We start from the raw sequence: 25,908 nt of genomic DNA, 5'->3' as shown, positions 1-25,908 counted from the left end.
TGCAAATATCCCAACTATCTGACATTTTATGTTTCTGCTTGCAAGCTGCTACATGGATACTGTACCACCACACTTGAAACTAAAATCACATCCATTGCACTACTGCTCAAACTTCTGGAGGAGTTTCATTCTGTTGTTCAACAACTGTATCTTTATTTCCTTGCACAGCACTCAACTGTATTTGTTCTGCACTGCTCTCTACTGCGGTCGACTGTATTGCAGCACACTGCACTACACGAAAATAATTATACTGAATGTGCTGCAATTAAAAAAATATTTTCATTAAGCCTTGCACTGCACTATATTGCAACATATCATATTGGTGTCTATATAGTTTCAGTTTTGCATAAAACTGAATTCTACTGCTAACTTTTGATTTATGTATTGCACTGCAACTGTATTGCAAAAAGTTAATAAGATATTGGTGTTTATATAGTTTCAGTCTCAAGGAAGTACTGAAGCTATGCATCTGCTTTGAAAATGAAACAAACATTCTTAAAAAAAAGGAACCAGATGGCAAACACAGAATTACACTAACATTGCACCATATTAAATTCTCTTGTAATGAAATGCACAGCAGTATGTAATGTTTTACTGTGTCACACTGTTTACAGGTCTCCGTGCATTAAAACCAAACAACTGCCTCTGGGAAAAGAGTGCTTTTCTCTCTTCTGTTATACAAACAAGATCTGGTTTATCTGTCAAAACTGACACTGCAACAGGTAATGCAATATTCATTCTTACTTATTCTCATATTTTATTTACCTATCAAAACAAACAAAGTTGATCATTTTACAACGTCCATGTTTGGCACTGTACTCATTGCATGACTGAAATGTTTTGTTCAGCACCCTACAATAATGACACCACAGTACATTGTACTGTATTTTACTGTCTGTCACAAACAGATTTCTCTGTGTTTAATCTGGGCTGCTCTCCCTCTGCGGTGTCACTCTTTTTTTTCGTTTGTTTTTGTTTCTTCTATTTTCTGTCTATATTTGTTTTTCATCAAAGTGAATTTTACCTGTATTTGTTTTACATCAAAGTGAATTTTACAACATAATTTTGCTAAGGACAACCCTTTTTGTTGCCATGCATGGATCCTTTAACCCTGTGCCAAGTGCACGCTGTATACAGGACCTTAGTTTACAGTGTCCTTCGAATGACTAGCACCCAGACCACCTGGTGGACTAGTAAAAATCCTGGTCCACATGTGGAACTCGAACCTGTGGACACTGGCATCCTTGTCGGGTGCAACATCACCAGGCTGCCTGTACCACCGTGCCCTAGGTTTTCACACATCAGGTCATGAACCATGCTGCACACTATCTTGTGAGATCAGACTTCAGGTTCTGGCACTGTACATTCTTGACTCCCGAATTATATTCTGACGTACAGACCACATCACAATGCAGCACATGCAAGTTAACTCTCTCCATACAAACGGCGAAAGAGACGACGTTAACAGCGTTTCACCCCAATTACCATCATCAAAATATTGCAAGCGGAAGGCTCTTATACTGAAGACGTGAATGTTGACAAAGAATACCACAATTCTGACGACGGAAGCTGAAGGTTGGGTCGGTCATTCAGACACCCACTGGACATCCAGGGGTCTGTGTAGAGGAGAAGAGAGGACTGGCCGTACTGAGTGAGTTAAGTAAATACAATTCTGTGTGATCTGTGACATTGTCATTCATCCATCTATCTATCTATCTATATATATATATGTATATATACAGAGAGAGAGAGACAGAGAGACAGAAAGAGAGGCAGGAGACAGAGATCATTTCTTCAAAATAATTCCACAGTACTTTACTGTGAGTCTTCCATATCTCAGTGCTGATTTAAGTAAAATGCCATGATCATCAAATCAAAATTCAACCAATTCTGTGATGCCAGTACATACAACACCTTGGTTTCCAAAATACACGGTGAATACTATTTAGGATAATACACTGTGACTCTTATAACATCCAAAGAAGAAAAAAGGGGAATGTAGTTCGAACATCAAATTAGCAGAACAGCTGAACTGCACTCATATAGAAAAGGCAATCTCTGAGAAAGATGGCGAGATATATATAATAACACTGAACAATCACATAAACAAAGGGAACGATCATGCATGAGTAACAACTAACTGGAACAATGATACATAAGCAACAATATACTCAATTTCGATTAAAAAAAAATCATATATGACATATACATTAAGTAATAAGTGGTCATTAAAGAAATGAAAAATCCAACATCAAAGAGAGATCCTTTTCTTTTTCCCAGTGAAAACTGTCAAAACTGACCATTAAAATAAACAACAACAAAAACAACAACAGAACAAACAAGGATTTTCCTCGCATCACATTTTCCGTCATCAATGAGATTCACAAACATACATTTCCTGAGTATCATAACCGTTTTTTTAACATCGTGCACTGTATCAAAGTAACAGAATCCACTATATGAAGTGTAATTCATGTTCATCATCTTATGTATTTTGTTAAGTACAAGTCTTCTCTTGCTATTGGAAGTGCTTCTATTCTTTTGATAGGATTTCCCAATTGCTGTGAACTGTTATGGTATTCTTGAGCAATTCCACAATGTGTTAACTGTTGAAACATAATGTCTTTACATCTAGTGAGATAAAAAAAAAAAAAAAGTTCCATTCCTCAGCAATACTATTTTGTATTGAAAAAGCCCTGTTATAAAGGAATGTTTTTCAACATCTTTCTAACATGTTGAAAAACATTCTGAACACAGGCCATGCATATTTCACACAGTACGTACTCCATTTAACAACAGATACAATTTCCAGTTCCTTAAAAACATTGTTTAGTTCCGATAACAATTAAGGTAATACTTATTCTGAAAGGGTTAATACCTCCTGTATATATGCTTCTCACTCTGTATCAACTTTGGGATGGAATGTTTTGGGAACAGGTCCACTCTGGTTGGAAAGATGATAATCATACATGCAGAAAAATAAAGAAGTAGACGACGAAGACACGAAGCAGAAGAAGAAGAAGTGAAAGAAGAAGATGCATAAAACGCACAACCAGCAGACAGATTTCTACTTGTGGATAACAACAACTTTGCAGAGAATAAACAGAAGACACCATATGCACCAAAAAAAACAGTAAAAGAGATCAGGTATATATAAGGAAAGGAAATATACCAATGCAGTATACACAATTACAGAAACCAGGAATATGAGAATGGTACATGTATAGAAACCTGGATTTTATATCCTCTTCATCAGTTCAAAACAACACCACCAAATATAATTTACAAATAAGTACACAAGGCCAAAAAAACCACACAAACTCATTCACAAAAATCAAGACCCAAACTCTACTGTTTTGCCGCATAAAAATATAAGCCAAAAAACCCCCCAATCAATCTCTTTTTAAAATTTTTTTTTTTCTATGAGCATCATAATTATAGAATTACCCTCTTGTTCATACCGCTCTGACCAACAATCATGGATTTTCATAATCCATGTACCTTGCCCAATCAAGCATTTCTTGGTCAACTCAAAATAAAAACAAAACAATAAAGGAAGAGGTAATGCAGAACAAGAAACATGTAAAATAGGAACCAGGACAGCAGCAGGATGTTCAAAATGATGAACAGAAACAACATTTTTCGGAGCATCTGGTCAAGTCTGCATAGAAAAGAATAAAAATGCGTATTTCATTTTGTGACCAAGTGAGTTTATTTCCTTTATTTTTCTTTCTTTCTTTCTTTCTTTTGTGTGTGTGTGTGTGTGTGTGTGTGTGTGTGTGTGTGTGTGTGTGTGTGTGTGTGTGTGTGTGTGTTGTAGGTGGTGGGATAAAAAGGGGGGGTAGAGGAGTGGATGGGGGGAATTTTTTTTAATGTTTTTTTGTTTTTTAAATGTTTGAATCAAAGAACAATGACGCTAGGAGAGTGTAAATAATCAACGGACAATAAGGAATGGTAACTCTCTTCATACACAAGGCACACCACTTCATGTCAACGATCAACAGACAATAAGGAACTGTAACTCTCTTCATACACAAGGCACACCACTTCATGTCAACGCTGTTAGTGTGCTATACAGATTCAGCTAACACACAGGTAGATAAAAGGTTTTGTTCCAATGCACCTTTTGTTTTTGTTTTGGAAGACCCTGCAAGTACTTCAAGGATACCTTGAAGACAAACCTCAAAGCCTGTGACATAGACATCACTTCCTGGGGAAACTGATGCCCTTGACCACTCTCGCTGGAGGATGCTGTGCTCTGGTGGCACAAAGACGTTTGAAAACAAGAGAACGCTGGCCATTAAGGAGAAGCGTGAGCGAAGGAAGCAGGGCTCAACTTCTGGAGACGTTTTCCCTTGCAACATCTGTGGGAAGTGCTGCGCATCCAGAATTGGCCTCTTCTCCCATATTATGAGGACACACACCGGCAGATAAGCCTGCCTGCCTACTCGTCCGTCGGTCTGACGGGAGACTCCATCATCATCAAGCTGAATCAGTAGCATAAACAGCACTGATTTAAGTCCCTTGTGTAGTGTATACAGAGAGTTACCACTCTTTATTGTTTGTTGGGTACTGACAGCAAATCAGGGATTGTGCTCTCATTCAAAAGCATGTCAAGGGGACAGCACCGCATGAAGGTATCCGAGTGAACACCAGGAGCAGAATCAGTGGAGTCCAGTTCACTGTGAATGTCTTAAAAGTTTCTGATCACAGAACTCACTGGATCCATCAGGAAGATCAGATTGAGAGATGATGGCTGAAGGAAGGACAGGAGCTATAGAGTTGCCAAAAAGTTCATCAGTGACAAAGAAAAAAAGATCACACACACACACACACACAGAGCAGTGTGGCTGTGTGTGTGTTAACAAAATGTTTACAACGATAACAGATCATTAAAAAAAAAAAAAGAAAAAAAAAAGTTATGTGCACTTTCTTCTTTCCCCGCCCCCCTTGTTCAGAGGGATCTCTACAGGAATTCCTGTCCAGCTTGAACAGTCTATGATATCCAGTGACCTCCCACTGACAGTCCTTTCAACACACTCTGTGTCAGGGAGTGTGGACAGGTCTTCAGTCTCAGTTTCAAGGTGTCAGAGCATACTGACTGATCCATGTACACAACATTAATTTGCTTTGAAAAAAAAAAAAAAGAAAAAAAAAGAAGCCTGTCCTACGCATAAACCTTACATGCTTGTCAGGCCTTGAAAGTACAGCTACTATTTCAAAAAAAAAAAAGAAAAAAAAAATGAAATAATCAATCAAACAAAATAAACAAGTAAGTAAATGCCTTATTATAACCTAACAAAATGAGAGATATGAAGAAGGCAAATGATTGAAATAAAACGAGAATAAAACGTACTGGGCCACGTTCTGTGAACCTGTGCGCACCCACACCCACATCCAACACACACAGATCCATAATGTACAAGTCTTATATAAATAAAAGCACAACCATTGGAGTAAAAACAAAAACACAAAAAGAAAAAAGGTTGGCCGGAAAAGATTCAAGGCAGCAATGTTCCCTCCTCAGACTTTCTTTTTTTTTTTCTCAGTGTAAATGAACACAAAAGAGGCCATTGAAGCTGCAACTGATGTGGACAAAACAATGACATAAAACCACAATTCAAAAAACATCCAACACCAGTACTGGCTGCAAAGATTCCCATTCCTCCTTGTTCCCCTTTCGCGGTTGATGTCCCTTCCCCATCCAAAGAAGATGAAGAAAAACAAGAGAGGCAAGGCCTTCAAGACTCACTTGTGGCAAATTAAGTCCCCTAGCATTAATTACAGAGTAATTTCCCTTTTTTTACTATCTGCACCAAAAAACGTTTGCAAAATAAATAAAACTTCCATGCTTAGCAAAACAAGTTCCTGTTTGAACAAAAAATGGTAATAATGACTGCTCTTGTTGTTGTGTCAGAATATCAGATCAAAGTGCCAAGTTTAGAGAATACAAAGAATATAAATATAACAGTAAATGCAGTTTGCGTATAATTAGGCTTCATTTTTTATTTTTTTGTGCCCATCCCAGAGGTGCAATATTGTTTTAAACAAGATAACTGGAAAGAACTGAATTTTTCCTATTTTTATGCCTAATTTGGTGTCAACTGACAAAGTATTTGCAGAGAAAATGTCAATGTTAAAGTTTACCACGGACACACAGACACACGGATACACACACACACACACACACACACACAACCGAACACCGGGTTAAAACATAGACTCACTTTGTTTACACAAGTGAGTCAAAAAATCAATGCACTTGAACACACATCTATTTGTACAAAGTAGGGTAAGTGAACAATGAAAAGATAACATTGTTAAAAGCAGGTGCATGAAGGAATGGAAACAAATCATATTACTCAAGAGAATTACCAAAGAATTAAAAAGGTTATGTTACTGAAGACAAACATACATGACTATCAACATATACATTACAGGTATTAAGGCAAGCATATACTGGCATCCCAACAGGCATAAAAAAACAAAAACAACCCTCAATAATATGAAGATTTTTCATACGCCAGTGCTATGATGAATTTTTTCATAGGCTGAAGTATTCACACAGGACATTATTTTTTTTCCTTTGTTAATCTGATTCATTATGCATATGGCCAAAAATATAAAATGTGGTGAAAAAAAAAGTAATATGTTCATGAGTGTCACACACACACACACACACACACACAAACACTCACTGACTCACAGAGAAAACTCTTCATGTTAATGAACTTAACACAAAGCTAAGTGGCACAAGCAATCTCTGTGCCATAACATCTCAATACATGTGCCGATACACTCAGTGATATGCTTCTTGGGGTGCTGTTGCATAAAAGCGCCATTGTACTTAAACAGCTCATTGTTCATAAAACATGAACATCACAACATGGACATAAATAAAATGGATCCATAGTGCATATGTACACTAATACATATGTAAATAATGCATGCATGTATATATATATATGTATATATATCTATATCTGCAGCAGAAAAAAACCCAATTGTTGAAACACTGCACAACAGAACAATTTCTGCTGGATAAAATTCCACAACTAAATAAAACAGCAAAAGATAAAAGAATAACACACCAATCATACAACAACAACAACAAAAAATGAAAGAATGAAAAACAATACAGTTATGTAAAAACAAACAAAATCCATGAAAAACCCATCTTTGCACACACATGATTTACTGCTGTGTGCCAGTGACCAGAACTTGTGGAGTTTTATAAGTAGATTTATATTTATTTTCATTCTGTCTGATTTTCCGCATCCTCTCAAGCCATAAGTTGTATATTTTTATGCTGTCACATTTTCCATGTCCACCAGAGACTGTCTGTCTGTCTATCTAAGTATCTATATCTATAGTTAATTAGTTAATTAGCAGTTCACAAGATACTCATTCTGAACACTGTCCAAAAGGCTTCTCCACTCTCTGTGGCACCTCTACACGACACAGCTTTCTGACCAGGAAAATACTGTATTATATTGCTGATATCTGAAATCAAGTATCCAAAAAATATATATATAAAAAAAAAAAAAACCAGCAAAAGGTGGAAGAGCCCTCGATCTGCTCTGTTCACCATTCTGTGTCTGCATCTCTCCATGCTGCTAGTCCAGAAGAGACGACAATCATTTGATCACATTCATGCTATGCATCCGATTTGTATTTCTTTCAAGGTACTCTGAAAGTCTCTCTGAAAGAGTTCGATATCAACCCTGACTCCTGGGAGGAATCTGCAGTGAACCGTGACAAATGGTGCGCTGCTGTGCACAAAGGCGCCAGGCTGTGTGAGGCCAACAGGACTGCTGCAGCTGTTCAGAAGAGGCAGGCCAGAAAGTCACGGGCAAACAAGCTCCCTGACAATGATATGCCTGTCTTTGTCTGCCCCAACTGTCAGCGAACATTTCGTGCGCAGATTGGACTACTCAGCCATCTGCGCATTCACAGATAGATTCATGAGCATCCTTCCCCCCACCCCACCACCACCCTCGCCCCATCCCCCAGCTGGATGACAACGATGGTCATCATCAATCTCGATGGACACACACCACCATTTCTTTCCAAAACTCTTCTCCATGACTGCCCCAGATTGCAGCAAGCTTTCTTTGATTGTGGCTCTATGGTATCACTTTCAGTGTATTGCAAACAAACCAGTGTATATACAGTCAAGTGTCAAATATTCAACACCCAAGATAAGGAACACAACAGGGTCTTGGCACATGTTTTTAAAAACATACATCACTGCTAGGTACCAACTTCTTTTTTTCTTCAACAATTTTGGAAATGTTTTCTTTCACAAAGGAAGAAGAAGTTTTCTTGTTAATTTCAGATCTCAACACAAAAACTGTAATAATGAATTTAAGTACAGTTTTTTTTGTGTTTTTTTTTAATTTTTTTTTAGGCATTTTGCACTGCACATAAATGCTGTATAAAATGACAGTTTCAACAGAGAAAAAACAACGACAAAACACTGATGACATATTTAGACATGATCAAAATTCATATAAGATTTTTTCCAACAAAACCAGAATCAGATTCGCTGCCATGGAAGTCCACCACTTTGTTTTAATCTCTCTGGAAGGTGCCCTCTTGACTGTGCATACAGCTACCCTCATTTCATGTATTCAGCAATTACACATCACTCTCAGGTCATTTAGAAAGGTTAAGGGAAAAAAAAAAGAAGAAAATATGTCCAAGCAGATTGCCTGACTGATGGCCTAGAGGTAACGCGTCCGCCTAGGAAGCGAGAGAATCTGAGCGCGCTGGTTTGAATCACGGCTCAGCCGCTGATATTTTCTCCCCCTCCACTAGACCTTGAGAGGTGGTCTGGACGCTAGTCATTCGGATGAGACGATAAACTGAGGTCCCGTGTGCAGCATGCACTTAGTGCACGTAAAAAAAACCCACGGCAACAAAAGGGGTTGTTCCTAGCAAAATTATGTAGAAAAATCCACTTCGATAGGAAAACCAAATAAAACTGCACGCAGGAAAAAATACAAAAAAATGGGTGGCGCTGTAGTGTAGCGATGCACTCTCCCTGGGGAGAGCAGCCTGAATTTCACACAGAGAAATCTGTTGTGATAAAAAGAAATACAAATACAAATACAAAAATACATCACTCGTCACTATTAGTACAACAGCCGCATGATCACTGTGTCAAGGTACACCACTCCTCACTACAAGTGCAACAGCTGTGTGACCAGTGTGTCAAAACATCAAGTGAGTTCCGCTCTGAAGGTCAGCATACAAGTCCTGTCACATGTACCCTTCCCTGCAGTCCTCTGCACTGTAAGAATTGCATGCAGGTTTTGTGTTGTGTACGGTAGGGGGTTGAAAACAAGTCTTGGTAAGATCACAATAAACAGCACACACATGCACACAACTATCCAAAAACTAAGGATTTTCTGAAACGTGTTTGAAACTTCCTTGTAAAAATATTCATAAACAACAGACAAATTGAAAACAACAACGACAAAATCAACATTAAAAACAACCCAAAAGCACACCCAAAAGGAGAAAAGAAGAAAAATTAACCAAAGCAGACTAAAAAAAAAAAAAAAGAACAAAAATGTAATATTCACAGACATATCAACCCTGGACTCGTTTCACTAAAACACACACACACACACACACACATGCACATGCGTGCGTGTACACAATCACACACACACACACACACACACATGCGTGCGTGTACACAATCACATACACACACACACACACACACAATTTCCTGCCAATCTGATTTTCACCTGAGTCAGTCAACCTTCTTTAAACCTGAGTCATTCCCGTATTCACCAATAAGCAAATTAAAATCAAAAGCAGTCAACAAAAAAGCAATGAAAAAACTTTTTTTTCCCTAATCAAACATGTATTTTTGTCACAAGGCTTTAAATCTGTACAAAATAATAGTTTTAAAAACTATTACAAAAGCATACAGTAAAAACAACAACATAAATCACAGCCCTGACAAGAAGAAAATGCGAGCACTGCAATTCCATTAATCATAAAACAAAACACAGTAACCTATCCAATCAGAAAAAGTTAAGATAAAACTTTTAGTGTCATTAAATTCATTTCTATTCCGTAAAAGCAAACCAAATTAATTTGAAACAGGAAACAACAAGCCAAAATGAATGAAAACAGAAAAAAAAACACTCTCAACACATGAAAAGCCCACTCGCTGTCTATCTGACCAACTGTTGTTTAATTACAGATGAAAAAAACCCACCTCACAACCTCAAGTAATCATAACGACACTACAAACGTTTTTTTTTCGGCCCTAGAACGGTGCCAAAGCATCTGGGAGGAGTGGTGGAAGAATTGGAGATGGCATCAGCAGCCACAGAGTCTGCCTTTGTCTCTGCTGCTGCTGCTGCTGCTGCTGCGGAGGCTGAGGATGCATCCCGGGTGTGTGAAGAAGATGACGATGACGACAATGACGACGCAGGCACCAGGGTGACCATGACGGCCCCTTTAGGTCTGGACACGGGCAGGAGCTTGTGTGTCAGGTCCTGCTGGTCCCTCAGCGTCCAGTGGTAGCGGGACAGGAGCTGGGTCAGGACCTCCTGTGGGATGCAACACACCAACACACCAAGTAGAGGAAATTTATCTCCTTGAAATTTAAACTCCTTGATCGTCCCAAGGTTTATCATCATCTGCCTCAGCACAACTGGTACGACAAAAGTCAATCAATCAATCAATTAATCAATCAAAAACACTTTATTAATCCACATGGAAATTAATTTGTGCAATCACAGGCCTGTTGTAAACACTAGCATAAAATCATCATGCGCAACATAACAAGAGATTAAAGCATGTCAAATAAGAATTCCCAATAGCTGACGATAGACTAATCCCCCCCGCCCCCCTCCGCACACACACACACTGAAACACAACCCAGAAGAAAAATTGTTCGGTTTGTACAAAGCTGAAACGGAAAACAACCTAAAAAAAAAAAAAAAAAGTACAATCATGATATTCAGGCATCAAGTCCAAGAAATACCTCTGATATTGACCATTCCATCAGTTTCTCACCAGAGAAAAAAGGCCTGAAACACAATAGGTATCAGTAAGAGATAGGGAGAGCAAGAGCATGTCAGAGAGAGTGAGTGAGTGAAAGAGAGAGCAAGAGAGAGAGAGAGGGAGAGAAATAGACACTGATACACACACACACACACACACACACTCACAAGGACAGAGACAAAGAAACAGGTCAAAAGTCTCCATCCAATCTACAAAAATGACCAACTGAACCCTGAGCAGAAGTAGAGGGTTGGCTGACTTACATCGATGATATTCCACACCAACTGCTGACCGATGCAGCCCCGCGGACCATAGCCAAAGCCAAACAGGTTCTCATCTGACAGGCCTCTGCCCAGAAACCAACACACAGAGGGTCAGTCACATGACGTCATAATGATGATAACAATACTAAAGACTGATGCCTACACCTCCTAGAAAGGGAGCTTACGGCCGTGAAAACAACTGGATGTGAATGTTAAGCTCTGATCTTGTTATATCACTGTCATTATCATCAAAGAAAAACATCACAGGACTTCAAAACATGCATACACACATGCACTACAGTATCTTTTTACATTCATGCAGAAAACACACACACACACACATACACATGGAGTGGAGTGGTAGCCTAGCGGTTATGCGTCCACCTAGGAAGCTAGGGAATCAGGGGATCAAATCTCACACTCTCCAGTATTTTCTCCCCCTCCTCTAAACCTTGAGTGGTGGTCTGAACGCTGGCCATTTGGATGATACAATAAATCAAGGTCTCATCTGCAGAATGTACTTAAAAAGATCTACAGTAACAAAAGAGTTGTCCCATGGGAAAATTCTGTAGAAAGATCTACTTTGATATTTGATAGTAAAACAAACAAACATGTAGGCAGGGGAAAAAAAGGGGTGGTGGGGGGGGGGGGTGTGCCACTGCACTGTAATGACACATTCTTTCTGGGGAGAGCAGCCCAAATTTCACACAGGGAGATATCTGCTGAGACAAAAAGAGTAATGCAATAGAATACAGGGAGTGTTAACCACCCTGACACACACACACACCCCCCCCTTCATTCCAAGTATTTCAGTTCATCAACCCAAAGCCCTGATCCTGAAGGAAACACCGGCCAGGTAAAGACTAACACAATTAAGGGGAAGGGGAAGAAGGGGGAGGGAGCTGACCACCACCACCACCACTCACTGGTCCGACGTCCACCGCTGATACTGAAAGGTCTGGGGGTCCTTGAACACAGCGGGGTCCCTGTGAGCCTCCGCGGTCATGTACACTACGGCGTAGCCTGCCGGCACCCTGTAGCCATCTACCATGATGTCCTGCACACAGCGGTAGTGCACACACACATTGAAGGTCATGCACTACAGACAGTAGTAATGCCATCAGCCATCGATGTCCTCAGCAACGATGACATCATCAGCAACAACAGACAATCACATCATCAGCCATAGATTTCATCAACATCAATGACGTCAGGAACTACAGACATCCTTAGCTGCAATGATAACTTTGGCCACAGATAATATCATCTGCTACATAATTAATATAAAGACATCAGCAGTCATGGACATCCTCAGCTACAGGCAATGACATCATCAGCCTCAAAACAATGACATGAACCACAGACAATGACATCATGAACTGCATACAATAACATGAACCAGAGTCAATAACATCATCAGCCATAGTCAATATGATCATCAGCCAATGACATCATCAGCCACAGTAAATGAGACAATGACATCATAGCCACAGAAAATGAGACAATGGCATCATCAGCCACACTCAATGACATCATCACTTATGACATCATCAGCCACAGAAAATGACATCATAAGCCACATACCAACATCATCCACAGACCGCCATCAACCACAGATAACCAGGAGGAAAAAAACAGAAAAAAAAAACCCAAAACCACCCATAAAACTGAAATATGATCACTTACCCTTTTGGCCACCCGTCTACCTCCGAGGAAAGGGGGGTACATCCGATGGACTTCCTTGAACACGGATGTCTTCAGTTCCCTGTTGGTCAGCAGTTCTTTCTGGACACTGACCTGGAAACAGAATGCTTTCGAGAAAAGGATGTTAAAAAAAAAGCAAAAAAACCAAACTTTGCGATTCTCTAACTTGCCTTCCTGTTCTTCTTGCTGTTGACCACGGACAGCCATTTGGGTGAATCCAGCTGAAGAAATGAATGCACGACAAAAAACTCTGAACTTTAGAATGTGTTCAAAGTATTGACATACTAAATCATTTTGTCCAAGGTGGGGGGCATTTGCATTTGTGACATTTCCTTTTTATCCCTTAAAAAAAAAAAAACAAAAAAAAACAACTTATATTTATTTCCTGCATACATGAGTAAACACTCATGGACACAGTATTTTCTTCCACTGAACAAAACCATTTAAAGTAACATCAGATATGATTATTTACCAATGAAAAATTAAAATAAACAAGCCAATGAATAAATAACAAATGAAATAAAATGAATCAGTTTCAGTTTCAGTAGCTCCAGGAGGCATCACTGCGTTCGGACAAATCCATATACGCTACACTAAAATGACTAAAATGAATCAACAAGTGAAAAAACAACCCCCTACACTTCAGCATCAATCAATATTGTTTCCTCATAAACAAACAAAAAGAACAAATAAAATAAACACACAGACAAGTAACTAAGAACCTCCTCAACTTCAGCCTCGGCACCAATCAAAACGTGTTTCATCATACATAAACAAATGAATAAGTAAACAACTGAACAACAAATAATTAGATGTATGAATAAACAAACAAACAAGTGAACAACAAATAAATACATATATAAATGAACAAATAAACGACGGGCGCAATAGCCGAGTGGTTAAAGCGTTGGACTGTTAATCTGAGTGTCCCGGGTTCGAATCACGGTGACGGCGCCTGGTGGGTAAAGGGTGGAGATTTTTACGATCTCCCAGGTCAACATATGTGCACACCTGCTAGTGCCTGAACCCTCTTCGTGTGTATATGCAAGCAGATCAAATACGCACGTTAAAGATCCTGTAAACCATGTCAGCGTTCGGTGGGTTATGGAAACAAGAACATACCCAGCATGCACACCCCTGAAAACGGAGTATGGCTGCCTACATGGTGGGGTAAAAACGGTCATTCACATAAAAGCCCACTCGTGTGCATACGAGTGAACGCAGAAGAAGAAGAACAACAAATAAACAAACAAGTACATAAAATTCAAAGCCCCCCTCAGTCTGAACCTTGATCAAAGGTATTTCGTTGTAAACAAACAAATGAATCAAATGAACAAATAATGAAATAAATAAACAAAAAAAACAAGCAAATAAAAGCCTCCACAGCACCCCCCCCCCCCATACCCCTCCTACACCCCCCCCCTGCCCCTCCACCACCCTTGCCCCCTCCATCCCCCCCACACTCACCATGGCGGGCCGGCCCACTTCCACAGCCAGGGAGGTGAGGAGGGAGGCCAGGGCCTTGGGCACCAGGGCGGAGGTGAAGAGCAGCAGGTGGTTGTCCACGAAGACGTCCTCGTCCTGCGACACCGTGTCCTGTAAGCGCTGCATAAACCCCTTCCCTGCCATCGCCCGCTGAGCCTTGATCACCCGCAGCAGCTCCTTCTGCAACAGGGGCCATGGTGCCAGAGGTGTTCCATCATTAAACGGGTGTTAGGTTAACTCACTCCAGATGAAGGGCCCCAAATCGGGCCCTACAGTTCACAACTGTTTCAGACGAAGGGGCCCGATTGAGGCTTTAGGTAGTTTTGAGTTTTTGGAGTGGCACCTAATCTACATAATGATGTTATAAGCTAAGAATATCTTAATTGACCTTTGCACTCTCCACTGCGACCAGTAACTGTAGAGTGTGTTGCTGTGCTCGCAAGCACGAAAAGTTATTTTTGCAGTGACTGGTTCACGTGAACAGTGCGTGTCAACAATGGCGTCTGGCCCAGTTTCTTCTCAGTCACAAGGCAAATAATAGAATTAGATGAAGGGGCCCTATCGTGGCAAAGTAATGTTCTGAATTCAAACTCTGTGTGCAAAAAGAGGATACTTTCATCATCTTACTGCATGACAGCATAAGGAGGAAGTTTTATATCAATTTTTGTCCCCAACTAACTCGTTATGTTACTAATCAGTTTGGAAGTTTTCAGATCATAAATTCTAACATTTGATTTTTTGTGATTGTGGGGAAAGTTAGGAGAGCTAACAGGCAGTACTAAGTGAGTTAAAGGTTAAAGGTCCCAGCTGACCCTTGATGACCTGCAGCACCTCTTTTTCGGACAAGACTGCGGCGCCAGAGGTTCCATCTTTATCTTAGCGTCAGGTTAAAGGTCAAAGGTCCCATATATATAGCCATTGGGAAGGTGGATTCCTATCCACTGTGTCAAGGGGCTTGGCACAGGAAGGAAGGGAGTCCAAGGCTCTCCTTCCACAGACTTGAACCTTCCCCAACCAAAGTGATGGTACCCGTTCACACCTGGGTGGAGTAAGGAAAACTGGAGCAAAGTGACCTTCCCCCCAAGAACACAACACCACACTGAAATGGGGCCTTGAGCTGACGGGCGCAATAGCCGAGTGGTCAAAGCGTTGGACTGTCAATCTGAGGGTCCCGGGTTCGAATCACGGTGACGGCGCCTGGTGGGTAAAGGGTGGAGATTTTTACGATCTCCCAGGTCAACATATGTGCACACCTGCTAGTGCCTGAACCCCCTTCGTGTGTATATGCAAGCAGAAGATCAAATATGCACGTTAAAGATCCTGTAATCCATGTCAGCGTTCGGTGGGTTATGGAAACAAGAACATACCCAGCATGCACACCCCCGAAAACGGAGAATGGCTGCCTACATGGCGGGGTAAAAACGGTCATACACGTAAAAGCCCACTCGTGTGCATACGAGTGAACGCAGAAGAAGAAGAAGAAGGGGCCTTGAGCCCTGATCACTGGTGAACGATGGGTCAGAAGTCCAATGCCTGATGGATCCTGCTGTGGCGCCCCCACTCTTCGAGCTGCTGTACCCATCTTTTCCAGGAAGTGTGTGTGTACTCTAGCAGACATTGCTAAGTAGTGTGGAGACTGTGGAAATAGGTTTGAGTGGCCCAAGTAATTCAGAGCAACTGAAGCCATGCAGTGCATGCGATCACTGACCAATGAAATTGTTCAGCTCAGTGTTTGACATTTACCTCAAAGTAACGTATTTTGCGACTGGTTGAGCGCGCATGTTCTCTTGCATGGATCTATGGTGGGCCATCAGCTGATTAGTTAATGCTGTTAACTCTAATCAAGGGAGTCCTCATACCTCAAACCTTCAACTAAAAACTAGCATGGGTGCTGAAGAGCATGGAAGCTGAACTGGAGGCTGATGAATGTGGCACTTTTGATAATTTGAGCTGAAAAGCTTGCTCCAACGTAGATATCATATATAAAATGCAATAACATCCACACACACACACACACACACAAAAACAACAACCAACAACAACAACAACACACACACACACACACAAAAACAACAACCAACAACAACAACACACACACACAAAGACCTGAGATGGCCCAGCCTTGTTGGCTGAACTATATGCAACATATGTATGCATAAAATTCATGTACTCTCACATGCATACACATTTTATTTTGAAACATATATCGACACATCACACTGACAGCATATACCTTCGCATCCATTGCCTTGCCAAATGAAGACTCACTGCCGGTACCAGGGATTTTAATTTTCAGAGGCACAGATATAATACCTGAAACAGTTCGACAGCCAAATATCTATCATGACTGCCCACAAATGCTTCCTTTACACATTCTCATCCCACATTCCCACAGCCCCCTTTCCTGTCCATAATCTTGCAAAAATAATTATGGAACACATATCAAAGTGATCAATCTTGAACGCAGTGTAGAAAATCTTAACGCATAGACTGTCTAAATTCTACTGTTCATGACTAGGAAAGAAAAAGAGACAAAACAAGCTCTGACCCCAATGTGGCCAAGACACACCTCCGAACCACTACACTCAAACATACAATGTTTGCGTTCAAGAGTAGATTACAACACATATGCAGACTGTACATGAGGCATGGTTTCAGTGTGTTTGCTCATTTTTCTCTCTCCCTCTGCATGTGTGCATGCAAACCAATGTGAACATGCACATAAATCAGCTAATACTCCCATTTCTACATGTCCCGCCAGTTATCAATAACTTCCAAATTTTGTTTGTTAGATATCACTAAACTGTAATGCCATAAAAAAAAACCCTGTACAAGTAAGCTATAAAAAATCTATACTAGTAAAGATGTCAGTTAAATATATATCTATATACATGTAGCTGGGTGATGGAAGCATGGAGAGAAGAAGGGGAAAGCAGGAAAAGGAATGGTACTGGTGGAATGGTTGCCTAGGTTTTCATAAACACACACACATTTGCAAGCTTACATTACACGCAAACAGACACACACACAGAGAACATTTGTTTTTTTTAAATAAATGAATAAATAACAATCCTGACATACTGAAATATATTTTCAAAAAATCTCTAAAAACCAAAAATACTGAAAAATCACAAGGACACACACACACATACACACACACACAACACATTAAAAAAAGATATCTGAAAACCAAAACTTTTTAACAACTGAAACATACAAACACAAACACATACAGTCACAAGTTTTGTCTTTCAATGCTCTGAATCAAGAGTTATGCAAATGTGTAAGTAAACAATTCATGTGAAAGTGCTTTGATTTGTCTATCTAGATTAAGCACTTCATAAATAACTTTACGATCATTAGTAACAATACCAATAATAAAGATAATAACATTATTATTGTTATCATCATTATTGCCATTATTATTTATTTATTTTGTACGCTTATAGTTGACTTCATCAAGTTTTTGCGCCTTATACATATTATTATCAGTAGTAATAGTTCTTTTTTTATGTATTTATCTATTATTTATTTATTTATTTATTTTTATTTATTTATTTTTTTCTCATGGCCTGACTAAGCGCGTTGGGTTACGCTGCTGGTCAGGCATCTGCTTGACAAATGTGGTGTAGCGTATAATGGATTTGTCCGAACGCAGTGACGCCTCCTTGAGCTACTGAAACTGAAACTGAAACTGCCATTATCATCATCAATATCACAGGTACACACATCACCCTTCCAGTACCATGCCAGTGTCGGATGGTGAGCGACACAATGTTGGAGGCTTGCTCCTCATTGGCAAAGTCCAGACCCAGGAAGAGGCTGAGGGAAATCTCAGTCACCACTTGCTTGAAGAACAGGTACAGGCACAATGGGTTGCTGTTGGGAAAAAAAAAAAAAAAAAAAAAAAATCACACACACACACACACACACACACACACATACATCTACACACATTATATCAGACTATCCACTTATACAATCACTCCCTACATTTTTTTTTTTCAACCTTTTTTTTCAATTTTCCAAAAGCATGTATACAATAGAGAATAGTATGAAACAAACAATATAAAACGAACAGTAGCATCTTCCACTACAGAGAGAGAGAGATATAACATAACAAAACAAAACAAGACAGACTAAACAAGGCAAAACAAATCTGTAACAACATCAACAACAACAACAACAACAACAACAAAAGATCACTCCCTACATGTTGTCATAAGTATAAGAACAAATAACAGAAAAAAAAAAAAAAAAAAAGGACTGAGGCACTCAACAGGAAAATGTCAGTTCTCCAAAGGTCAAGTGATCAAAGTAATTAACCAACTGATGCTGCTGACGAGCATGCTTGTCAATGATGAAGGGCTGTCATCACCTCACTGCTGCCAAAAGACAGACCTTCCAGGTCAGACGTCAGTAACCTTTCCTTACTGGGATACATCACTGCTGACATAAGACAGACTTTGGAGGTCAGATGTCAGTAACCTTTCTTTACTGGGATACATCACTGCTGCCATAAGACAGACCTCTGACGTCAGACGTCAGTAACCTTTCTTTACTGGGATACATCACTGCTGACATAAGACAGACCTTCCAGGACAGACGTCAGTAACCTTTCTTTACTGGGATACATCACTGCTGCCATAAGACAGACCTTCCAGGACAGACGTCAGTAACCTTTCTTTACTGGGATACATCACTGCTGCCATTAGACAGACTTTGGAGGTCAGATGTCAGTAACCTTTCTTTACTGGGATACATCACTGCTACGATACGATAGACCTTCAAGGTCAGATGTCAGTAACCTTTCTTTACTGGGATACATCACTGCTGCCATAAGACAGACCTTTGAGGTCAGACGTCAGTAACCTTTCTTTACTGGGATACATCACTGCTGCCATAAGACAGACCTTTGAGGTCAGACATCAGTAACCTTTCTTTACTGGGATACATCACTGCTGACATAAGACAGACCTTTGAGGTCAGACGTCAGTAACCTTTCTTTACTGGGATACATCACTGCTGCCATTAGACAGACTTTGGAGGTCAGATGTCAGTAACCTTTCTTTACTGGGATACATCACTGCTGACATAAGACAGACCTTCCAGGACAGATGTCAGTAACCTTTCTTTACTGGGATACATCACTCCTGCCATAAGACAGACCTTTGAGGTAAGACGTCAGTAATCTTTCTTTACTGGGATACATCACTGTTGCCATAAGACAGACCTTCCAGGTCAGATGTCAGCAACCTTTCTTTACTGGGATACATCACTGCTGACATTAGACAGACCTTGGAGGTCAGACATCAGTAACCTTTCTTTACTGGGATACATCACTGCTGCCATAAGACAGACCTTTGAGGTCAGACGTCAGTAGCTTACTTTACTGGGATACATCACTGCTGACATAAGACAGACATTGGAGGTCAGATATCAGTAACCTTTCTTTACTGGGATACATCACTGCTGACATAAGACAGACCTTTGAGGTCAGAAGTCAGTGTGCTTTCTTTACTGGATACATCACTGCTGACATAAGACAGACCTTCCAGGTCAGACGTCAATAACTTTTCTTTACTGGGATACATCACTGCTGCCATAAGACAGACCTTTGAGGTCAGACGTCAGTAACCTTTCTTTACTGGGATACATCACTGGTGCCATAAGACAGACCTTCCAGGTCAGACATCAGTAACCTTTCTTTACTGGGATACATCACTGCTGCCATAAGACAGACCTCTGAATTCAGACATCAGTAACCTTTCTTTACTGGGATACATCACTGCTGCCATAAGACTGACCTTTGAGGTCAGATGTCAGTAACCTTTCTTTACTGGGATACATCACTGCTGCCATAAGACAGACCTTTGAGGTCAGATGTCAGTAACCTTTCTTTACTGGGATACATCACTGCTGCCATAAGACAGACCTTTGAGGTCAGACGTTGGTAAGCTTTGATGCAGCTGAGATTGTGTGCTTCTGAGCGTATGCAAATCAGCTGAATGGCTTATGTATGTCTATATTTGTACTATATAGAATTTAACTGTGTGCAACTACACCAACGATCTCCTTTTATGGACAATAAATTATCTTGTGATTGTTTGATTGTAATTGTGTGATTTTGCTTGCTTTATTGGGATACATCACTGCTGTGAAAAGACAGACCATCAAGGTCAGACGTCGATAAAATTTCTTTACTGGCATAAATCACTGCTGCATTAAGAGAGACTTTCGAAGTCAGACTTCAAGTAACCTTTCTTTATTTGGGACCAGAACTTCCTGTAGGGCTTGCATTGTACTTTTGTTCAGCAAAATGAAATACGCCATTGATAAGTGCACAAAAAAAGTAGAAACTGTGTTAAAACTCTACACCTCAATGATCTCATCTCACCGAGGTTCAGCTATTATGGGTTAAAACTTTTTTTTACATTTTTCATCTATGATGTGAAAGAGAATTAATGTTCTATCAGATTTATGCAAGACTTTAGAGAAAGAACTGGTTTTAAGTATTATATTTCTTGCATTTTGAGTGTGCTATAATCTTTTTTTTCTTTTCTTTTTTTATTATACAATTTTATGAAAGTAAAATGCTGTTCCTTCATTATACTCTCTGTACTGGCCGTTTGTTTATGTTACAAGAAAAATATCTAAAAAAAAAGAATGCAATTACACAGAATGTAATTACACACAGCAGTGAAATTTTTGTGATGATATAAAGAATAGAATTGACTAACATTTCGCAAAGTTTCAAAGCACTCACTTAATTATTGACTGATTTATCATATTTTGAAATTTTCGCAACTGACATAAAGGGGGTGAGTTTCTCTCATATAACAGAAATTTTACAAATGTGGTCTTTTGTAAACATAGACCTTCCCTAATTGTAGCAACTGAATGGGTAGATGCGTATGCACAGTGGATATCCGCTACAGAATCAGTTTGCATTCGACTTTGAGCCACAGTTCTTGCCGAAGTTTGTATTTGTATTTCTCTTTTTGTCACAAAAAATTTCTCTGTGTGAAATTCGGGCTGCTCTCCTCAGGGACAGCATGTCACTACCCAGTTTTTTGCATTTTTTCCAGCGGTTATTTGTTTTTCCTATCGAAGTGGATTTTTCTACAGAGTTTTGCCAGGAACAACTGTTTTGTTGCCGTGGATTCTTTTATGTGCGCTAAGTGCATGCTGCACACGAAACCTCGTTTTATTGTCTCATCCGAATGACTAGCATCCAGACCACCACTCAAGGTCTAGTGGAGGGGGAGAAAATATTGGTGGCTGAACCATGATTTGACCCAGCACGCTTAGATTCTCTCGCTTCTTAGGCAGACGCGTTACCTCTAGGCCATCACTCCACTAGGGGAGTCACTAGGTGTGTGTGTGTGTGTGTGTGTGTGTGTGTGTGTGTGTGTGTGTGTGTGTCTGTGCAAGTGCTCATGCGTGCTAGTGTGTAAGAATTTTCTCATCAGCATAAGCTAAGCTTCGCGGATGACCTGGCCGGCCCTGCTTTCCCACAGTCACCAGCAAATGCAGGACAAGACAACAGAGCTGGCAGCCACCTCATCACAAGTCGGCCTCAACAGCCACAAGGGCAAGACTAAGATCCTCAAGATCAACACAGCAAGAGAGGACCCAGTCACAGTGCATGGGAGGAAGCTGGTAGAGGTAGAGGCCTTCACGTACTCGGGCAGCATCATCGACAAGCAGGGTGGCACAGATGCAGATGTCAGAGCAAGAATCAGCAATGCGAGGGCAGCATACTTGCAACTGAAGAACATCTGGAGCTCCAAGGTGTTGTTGATTAGCATGAAGATCAGGCTGTTTAACTCCAACGTCAAGTCAGTCCTTCTGTATGGAGCAGAGACAAGGAGGACAACAAAGACCACCATCAGGAAAGTACGGACCTTCATCTTCTTCTTCTTCTTCGTTCGTGGGCTGTAACTCCCATGCTCACTTGTATGTACACGAGTGGGCTTTTACGTGTATGGCCATTTTTTACCCCGCCATGTAGGCAGCCACACTCTGTTTTCGGGGGTCAGACCTTCATCAACAGCTGCCTGAGAAGGATCCTTCAGATACGTTGGCCCGACACTATCAGCAATGCAGACCTGTGGCAGCGTACCAACCAGCTGCCAGCTGAAGACGAGATTCGGTGCAGAAGATGGAGATGGATTGGGCACACCCTTAGGAAGCCAGACAGTAACATCACCAGGCAGGCACTGAAATGGAATCCCCAGGGCAAACGGAAGAGAGGAAGGCCAAGAAACACATGCTGGCGACGTGACCTCGAAGCAGACACCAAGAAGATGGGGCACACCTGGAGACAATTAGAAAGGGCAGCCCAGGACAGAGGACTCTGGTGGACTGTTGTGAGCAATGCTGTGGGGGGAGTGAAGGGCATAACTGATAAGCTAAGCAGCAATACTTTTTTTAAACCAAAAAGTTGTTGGCTTTGCGGCATGCTCATGTGTGTCTGTGAGCGTGTGCGCATAGGTGCATATGCGCACGCATGTGTGTATGTGTGTGTGGTATGTGCATCAATCTAGTATGTTTGTGTGGTATATCTATCTACTGTATGATGTGGGTTTCTTTTCAGACAAGTATGTGGCATTCATTTACCTTGGGTCAATGTTGTCTACATGTTTCTTGGCTATCCTGTGAGAACAGAAGAAAAAACACAACTTTTTATTTAAACACGCATACAAACACGCACTCATATACACACAGAAATCGTAGACACATGTATACTCACCATCTCCCTAAACCACAACATCTAGAAACATCTCTTTTGATCACACACACACGCACACACACACACACACATATATATATATATATATATATATATAGAGAGAGAGAGAGAGAGAGAGAGAGAGAGAGAGAGACACACACAGAGGGACAGAGAGAGACAGAGACAGAGAGAGACAGAGAGAAAGGGAGAGTTACACACATCCCTTTTGCTTAACATCATTATTAAGCCCCCAAATCAGATTATCACCCACAGCAAACATTATATGTTGAAAACGGAAAACAGATACCACGTACTCCTTTCCCTTCAAATCATCAAATGTTCCTTGTCATGTGTTTCAGGATATGTTTGATAACCCCCATGTCACAATTCCCTGAAACATAATCTGCACTCCAGACGCATAGGGTAGTTACTGTGCTTTGACAGGAAAAGTTCTGAGAGGAAACAGCTATGGACACTTAGAAGGAAATAAAAAGAGAGGGGAAAACTTGTGAGACGTGTGCTCGGTTCAGTGATTTACAGTCTTTTCGTTCCATGTTTGTTATTAGAGACTCCAAACAAAAACAAAATAAATTCATGTACAGCTGCCAACATAGCAGAAAGAAAATAAATTTAAAAAAAAAAAAAAAGAAAAGAAAAAAAAAAGAGAGAGAAAAAAAAAGAAGAAAATCCAGGAAACAAACTGAAAGAAAATGAGAAAAAGGGGGAAAGAGTTTTTTTTAAAAAAAGACAAGACAAAAAAAAACAACAACAGCAATATGTATTCAGATTGCAGAAAAGGAATAGTTGGGTGGATGGGATAATGAAGGAATAAGAGCATGCATGTTTGTAAGACAGTCAGACACACACACACACACACACAGACACACACACACACACACAGAAGCTCAGACAGACAAGAGGGGATTGTTTATCATACTTTTCCTATCAGGAAGGAGGATGTGTGGTGCTAGGGGAGTGAGGAAAAGGGGGCAGGGGGGTGGGGGGTGGGTGGGTGGGTGGGGTGGGGTGTGGGGGGTGTAAAAGGGCATAATCTGTACACATCAGATCAAAGCGGACAATGTGTTCAAACTGTATTCCATTACCATTATGCACACATTTTTGCTCCCTTATCAGTATCAAGCAGATAGTGAAACGTGTTCTTGCCACACACGGGTTGAGTTCAGAGTAAAAAAAAAAAAAAAAAAAAAAAGAAAAAAAAAAGGAAGAAAACAGCATGTTTTTCCACTCCAGCCAAGGGTGACACCAACGGCACACAGCAGTAACTGGCCGTGACAGCCAGTTAGGTAACATAAAACCCCCACAAAAACGTTCAGGCAAGCAGTCTGACGCTGACTGGACCTTTTTTTTTTTTCACAAACTCTGACTCACTCGTACCAGGCACTGATTGAGCGATTCGCATGGCTGAACAGCGACTATAGGGGACAGGATCTTTCGACACCAGACACAGGTGGTGGTGGGACAGATATAACATAGATTTACAGGGATAAAATTGACATAAATCATAACAGAATAAAAATTAAAAAAAATAAAAAAATAAAAAAACAACAACAACAAAACACATCCCCATCCCACCTTCCCTGCTCTCAAAATACCTTTCACATGTAAATAATGACTTGATCTAGATAGTGTTCTTTTCATAAAAAAAGTACCTTTATGGTGAAATCAGGGATATGTACTCACACACACACACACACTCACATACACACACAACTTACTCATATTGCTCTCTCCCTCTCTCTCTCTCCCACATTTCACACACACGCATACACATTGGAACAGGCTCGCTTTCTGTGTCTCCCTCACTCCCCTCACACAAGACATATTCAAACACTCATCCACACAAACACCTATCATTTTCTGATACATACACACATTAATGATTCACATATATAATAAAATATATATATACATGCACACACACACGCGCGCGCACACACACACACACATCCGTCTCTCTCCCACATTTTCAACACACACATAAGTGCATTCTTTGTGTCTCCCTCTACCTTCTCATACTATACTAACCTACATCACACATATGCGTGCACACACACACAAACACACACACACACACACACATCACTCTCTCCCTCTCTCTCCCACATTTTCAACACACACATAAGTGCATTCTGATTTTGTGTCTCCCTCTCCTTTCTCATACTATACTAAACTACATCACACACACACACACACACACACACACACACAGATATAATCATATACTCACTAACATATTCATAAATGCACATGCACACATACGCCAATACATCACTCTCCCCTCCCACATATACACATTATTCACACACACACACACTCTCTCTCTCTCCCCCTCCCCCTTCCATCACACACACACACACACACACACACACACACACTTATTCACCTACTCACTCACACACCCACCCACAGGCCAACCCCTTTCCAAAGAAATTATATATATCAACCCCAGTTCCTGACACAGCATACATCCCTATGGCTCTTCCCCTTCCTAAGCAAATCATGCTCGTCTGATGTCACCCGTGGCCTGAAGCAAGCCACAACATTTTTCTCTCATGCTCCGTTGCTTCATCATTCACACTGTCCGTTGATGACAGGGATGTAATCAAAATGGTCTGTGATTTTTGGGAGAGAGAGAGAGACACAGAGAGAGAGAGAGAGAGAGCGAGA

At 40.6% G+C, this 25,908-nt stretch overlaps 1 protein-coding gene and 1 long non-coding RNA gene across 2 annotated transcripts in view; both read right to left on the bottom strand.

Annotated features, from left to right (window-relative positions):
- Window positions 1–273: 273 nt before the first annotated feature.
- LOC143294317 (uncharacterized) lies at window positions 274–3,731 on the bottom strand. The gene is made up of 2 exons (XR_013056884.1): window positions 1,057–3,731; window positions 274–1,024 (listed from the first exon to the last, which is right to left on the bottom strand). It is a non-coding gene; the product is annotated as an uncharacterized LOC143294317 (long non-coding RNA).
- Window positions 3,732–9,770: 6,039 nt separating this feature from the next.
- The window catches only part of LOC143294316 (putative cytochrome P450 120), a 19,282-nt gene continuing 3,144 nt past the window's right edge, over window positions 9,771–25,908 (bottom strand). Inside the window, exons 4-11 of the mRNA XM_076605762.1 lie at window positions 23,109–23,144; window positions 18,232–18,365; window positions 16,720–16,799; window positions 14,469–14,666; window positions 12,984–13,094; window positions 12,224–12,354; window positions 11,298–11,382; window positions 9,771–10,577 (exon numbers count right to left, since the gene is read on the bottom strand). Of these exons, the coding sequence (XP_076461877.1) occupies window positions 10,269–10,577; window positions 11,298–11,382; window positions 12,224–12,354; window positions 12,984–13,094; window positions 14,469–14,666; window positions 16,720–16,799; window positions 18,232–18,365; window positions 23,109–23,144 (1,084 nt within the window). The 3' untranslated portion in view covers window positions 9,771–10,268. The remainder of the gene's footprint in view (window positions 10,578–11,297; window positions 11,383–12,223; window positions 12,355–12,983; window positions 13,095–14,468; window positions 14,667–16,719; window positions 16,800–18,231; window positions 18,366–23,108; window positions 23,145–25,908) is intronic.

The sequence above is a fragment of the Babylonia areolata genome, chromosome 19 (genome assembly GCF_041734735.1).
Source record: "Babylonia areolata isolate BAREFJ2019XMU chromosome 19, ASM4173473v1, whole genome shotgun sequence".
NCBI classification, from domain to species: Eukaryota; Metazoa; Mollusca; class Gastropoda; order Neogastropoda; family Buccinidae; genus Babylonia; species Babylonia areolata.
Note: the sequence above shows the minus strand (reverse complement) of the source record. Positions and strands in the feature narration are given on the sequence as shown.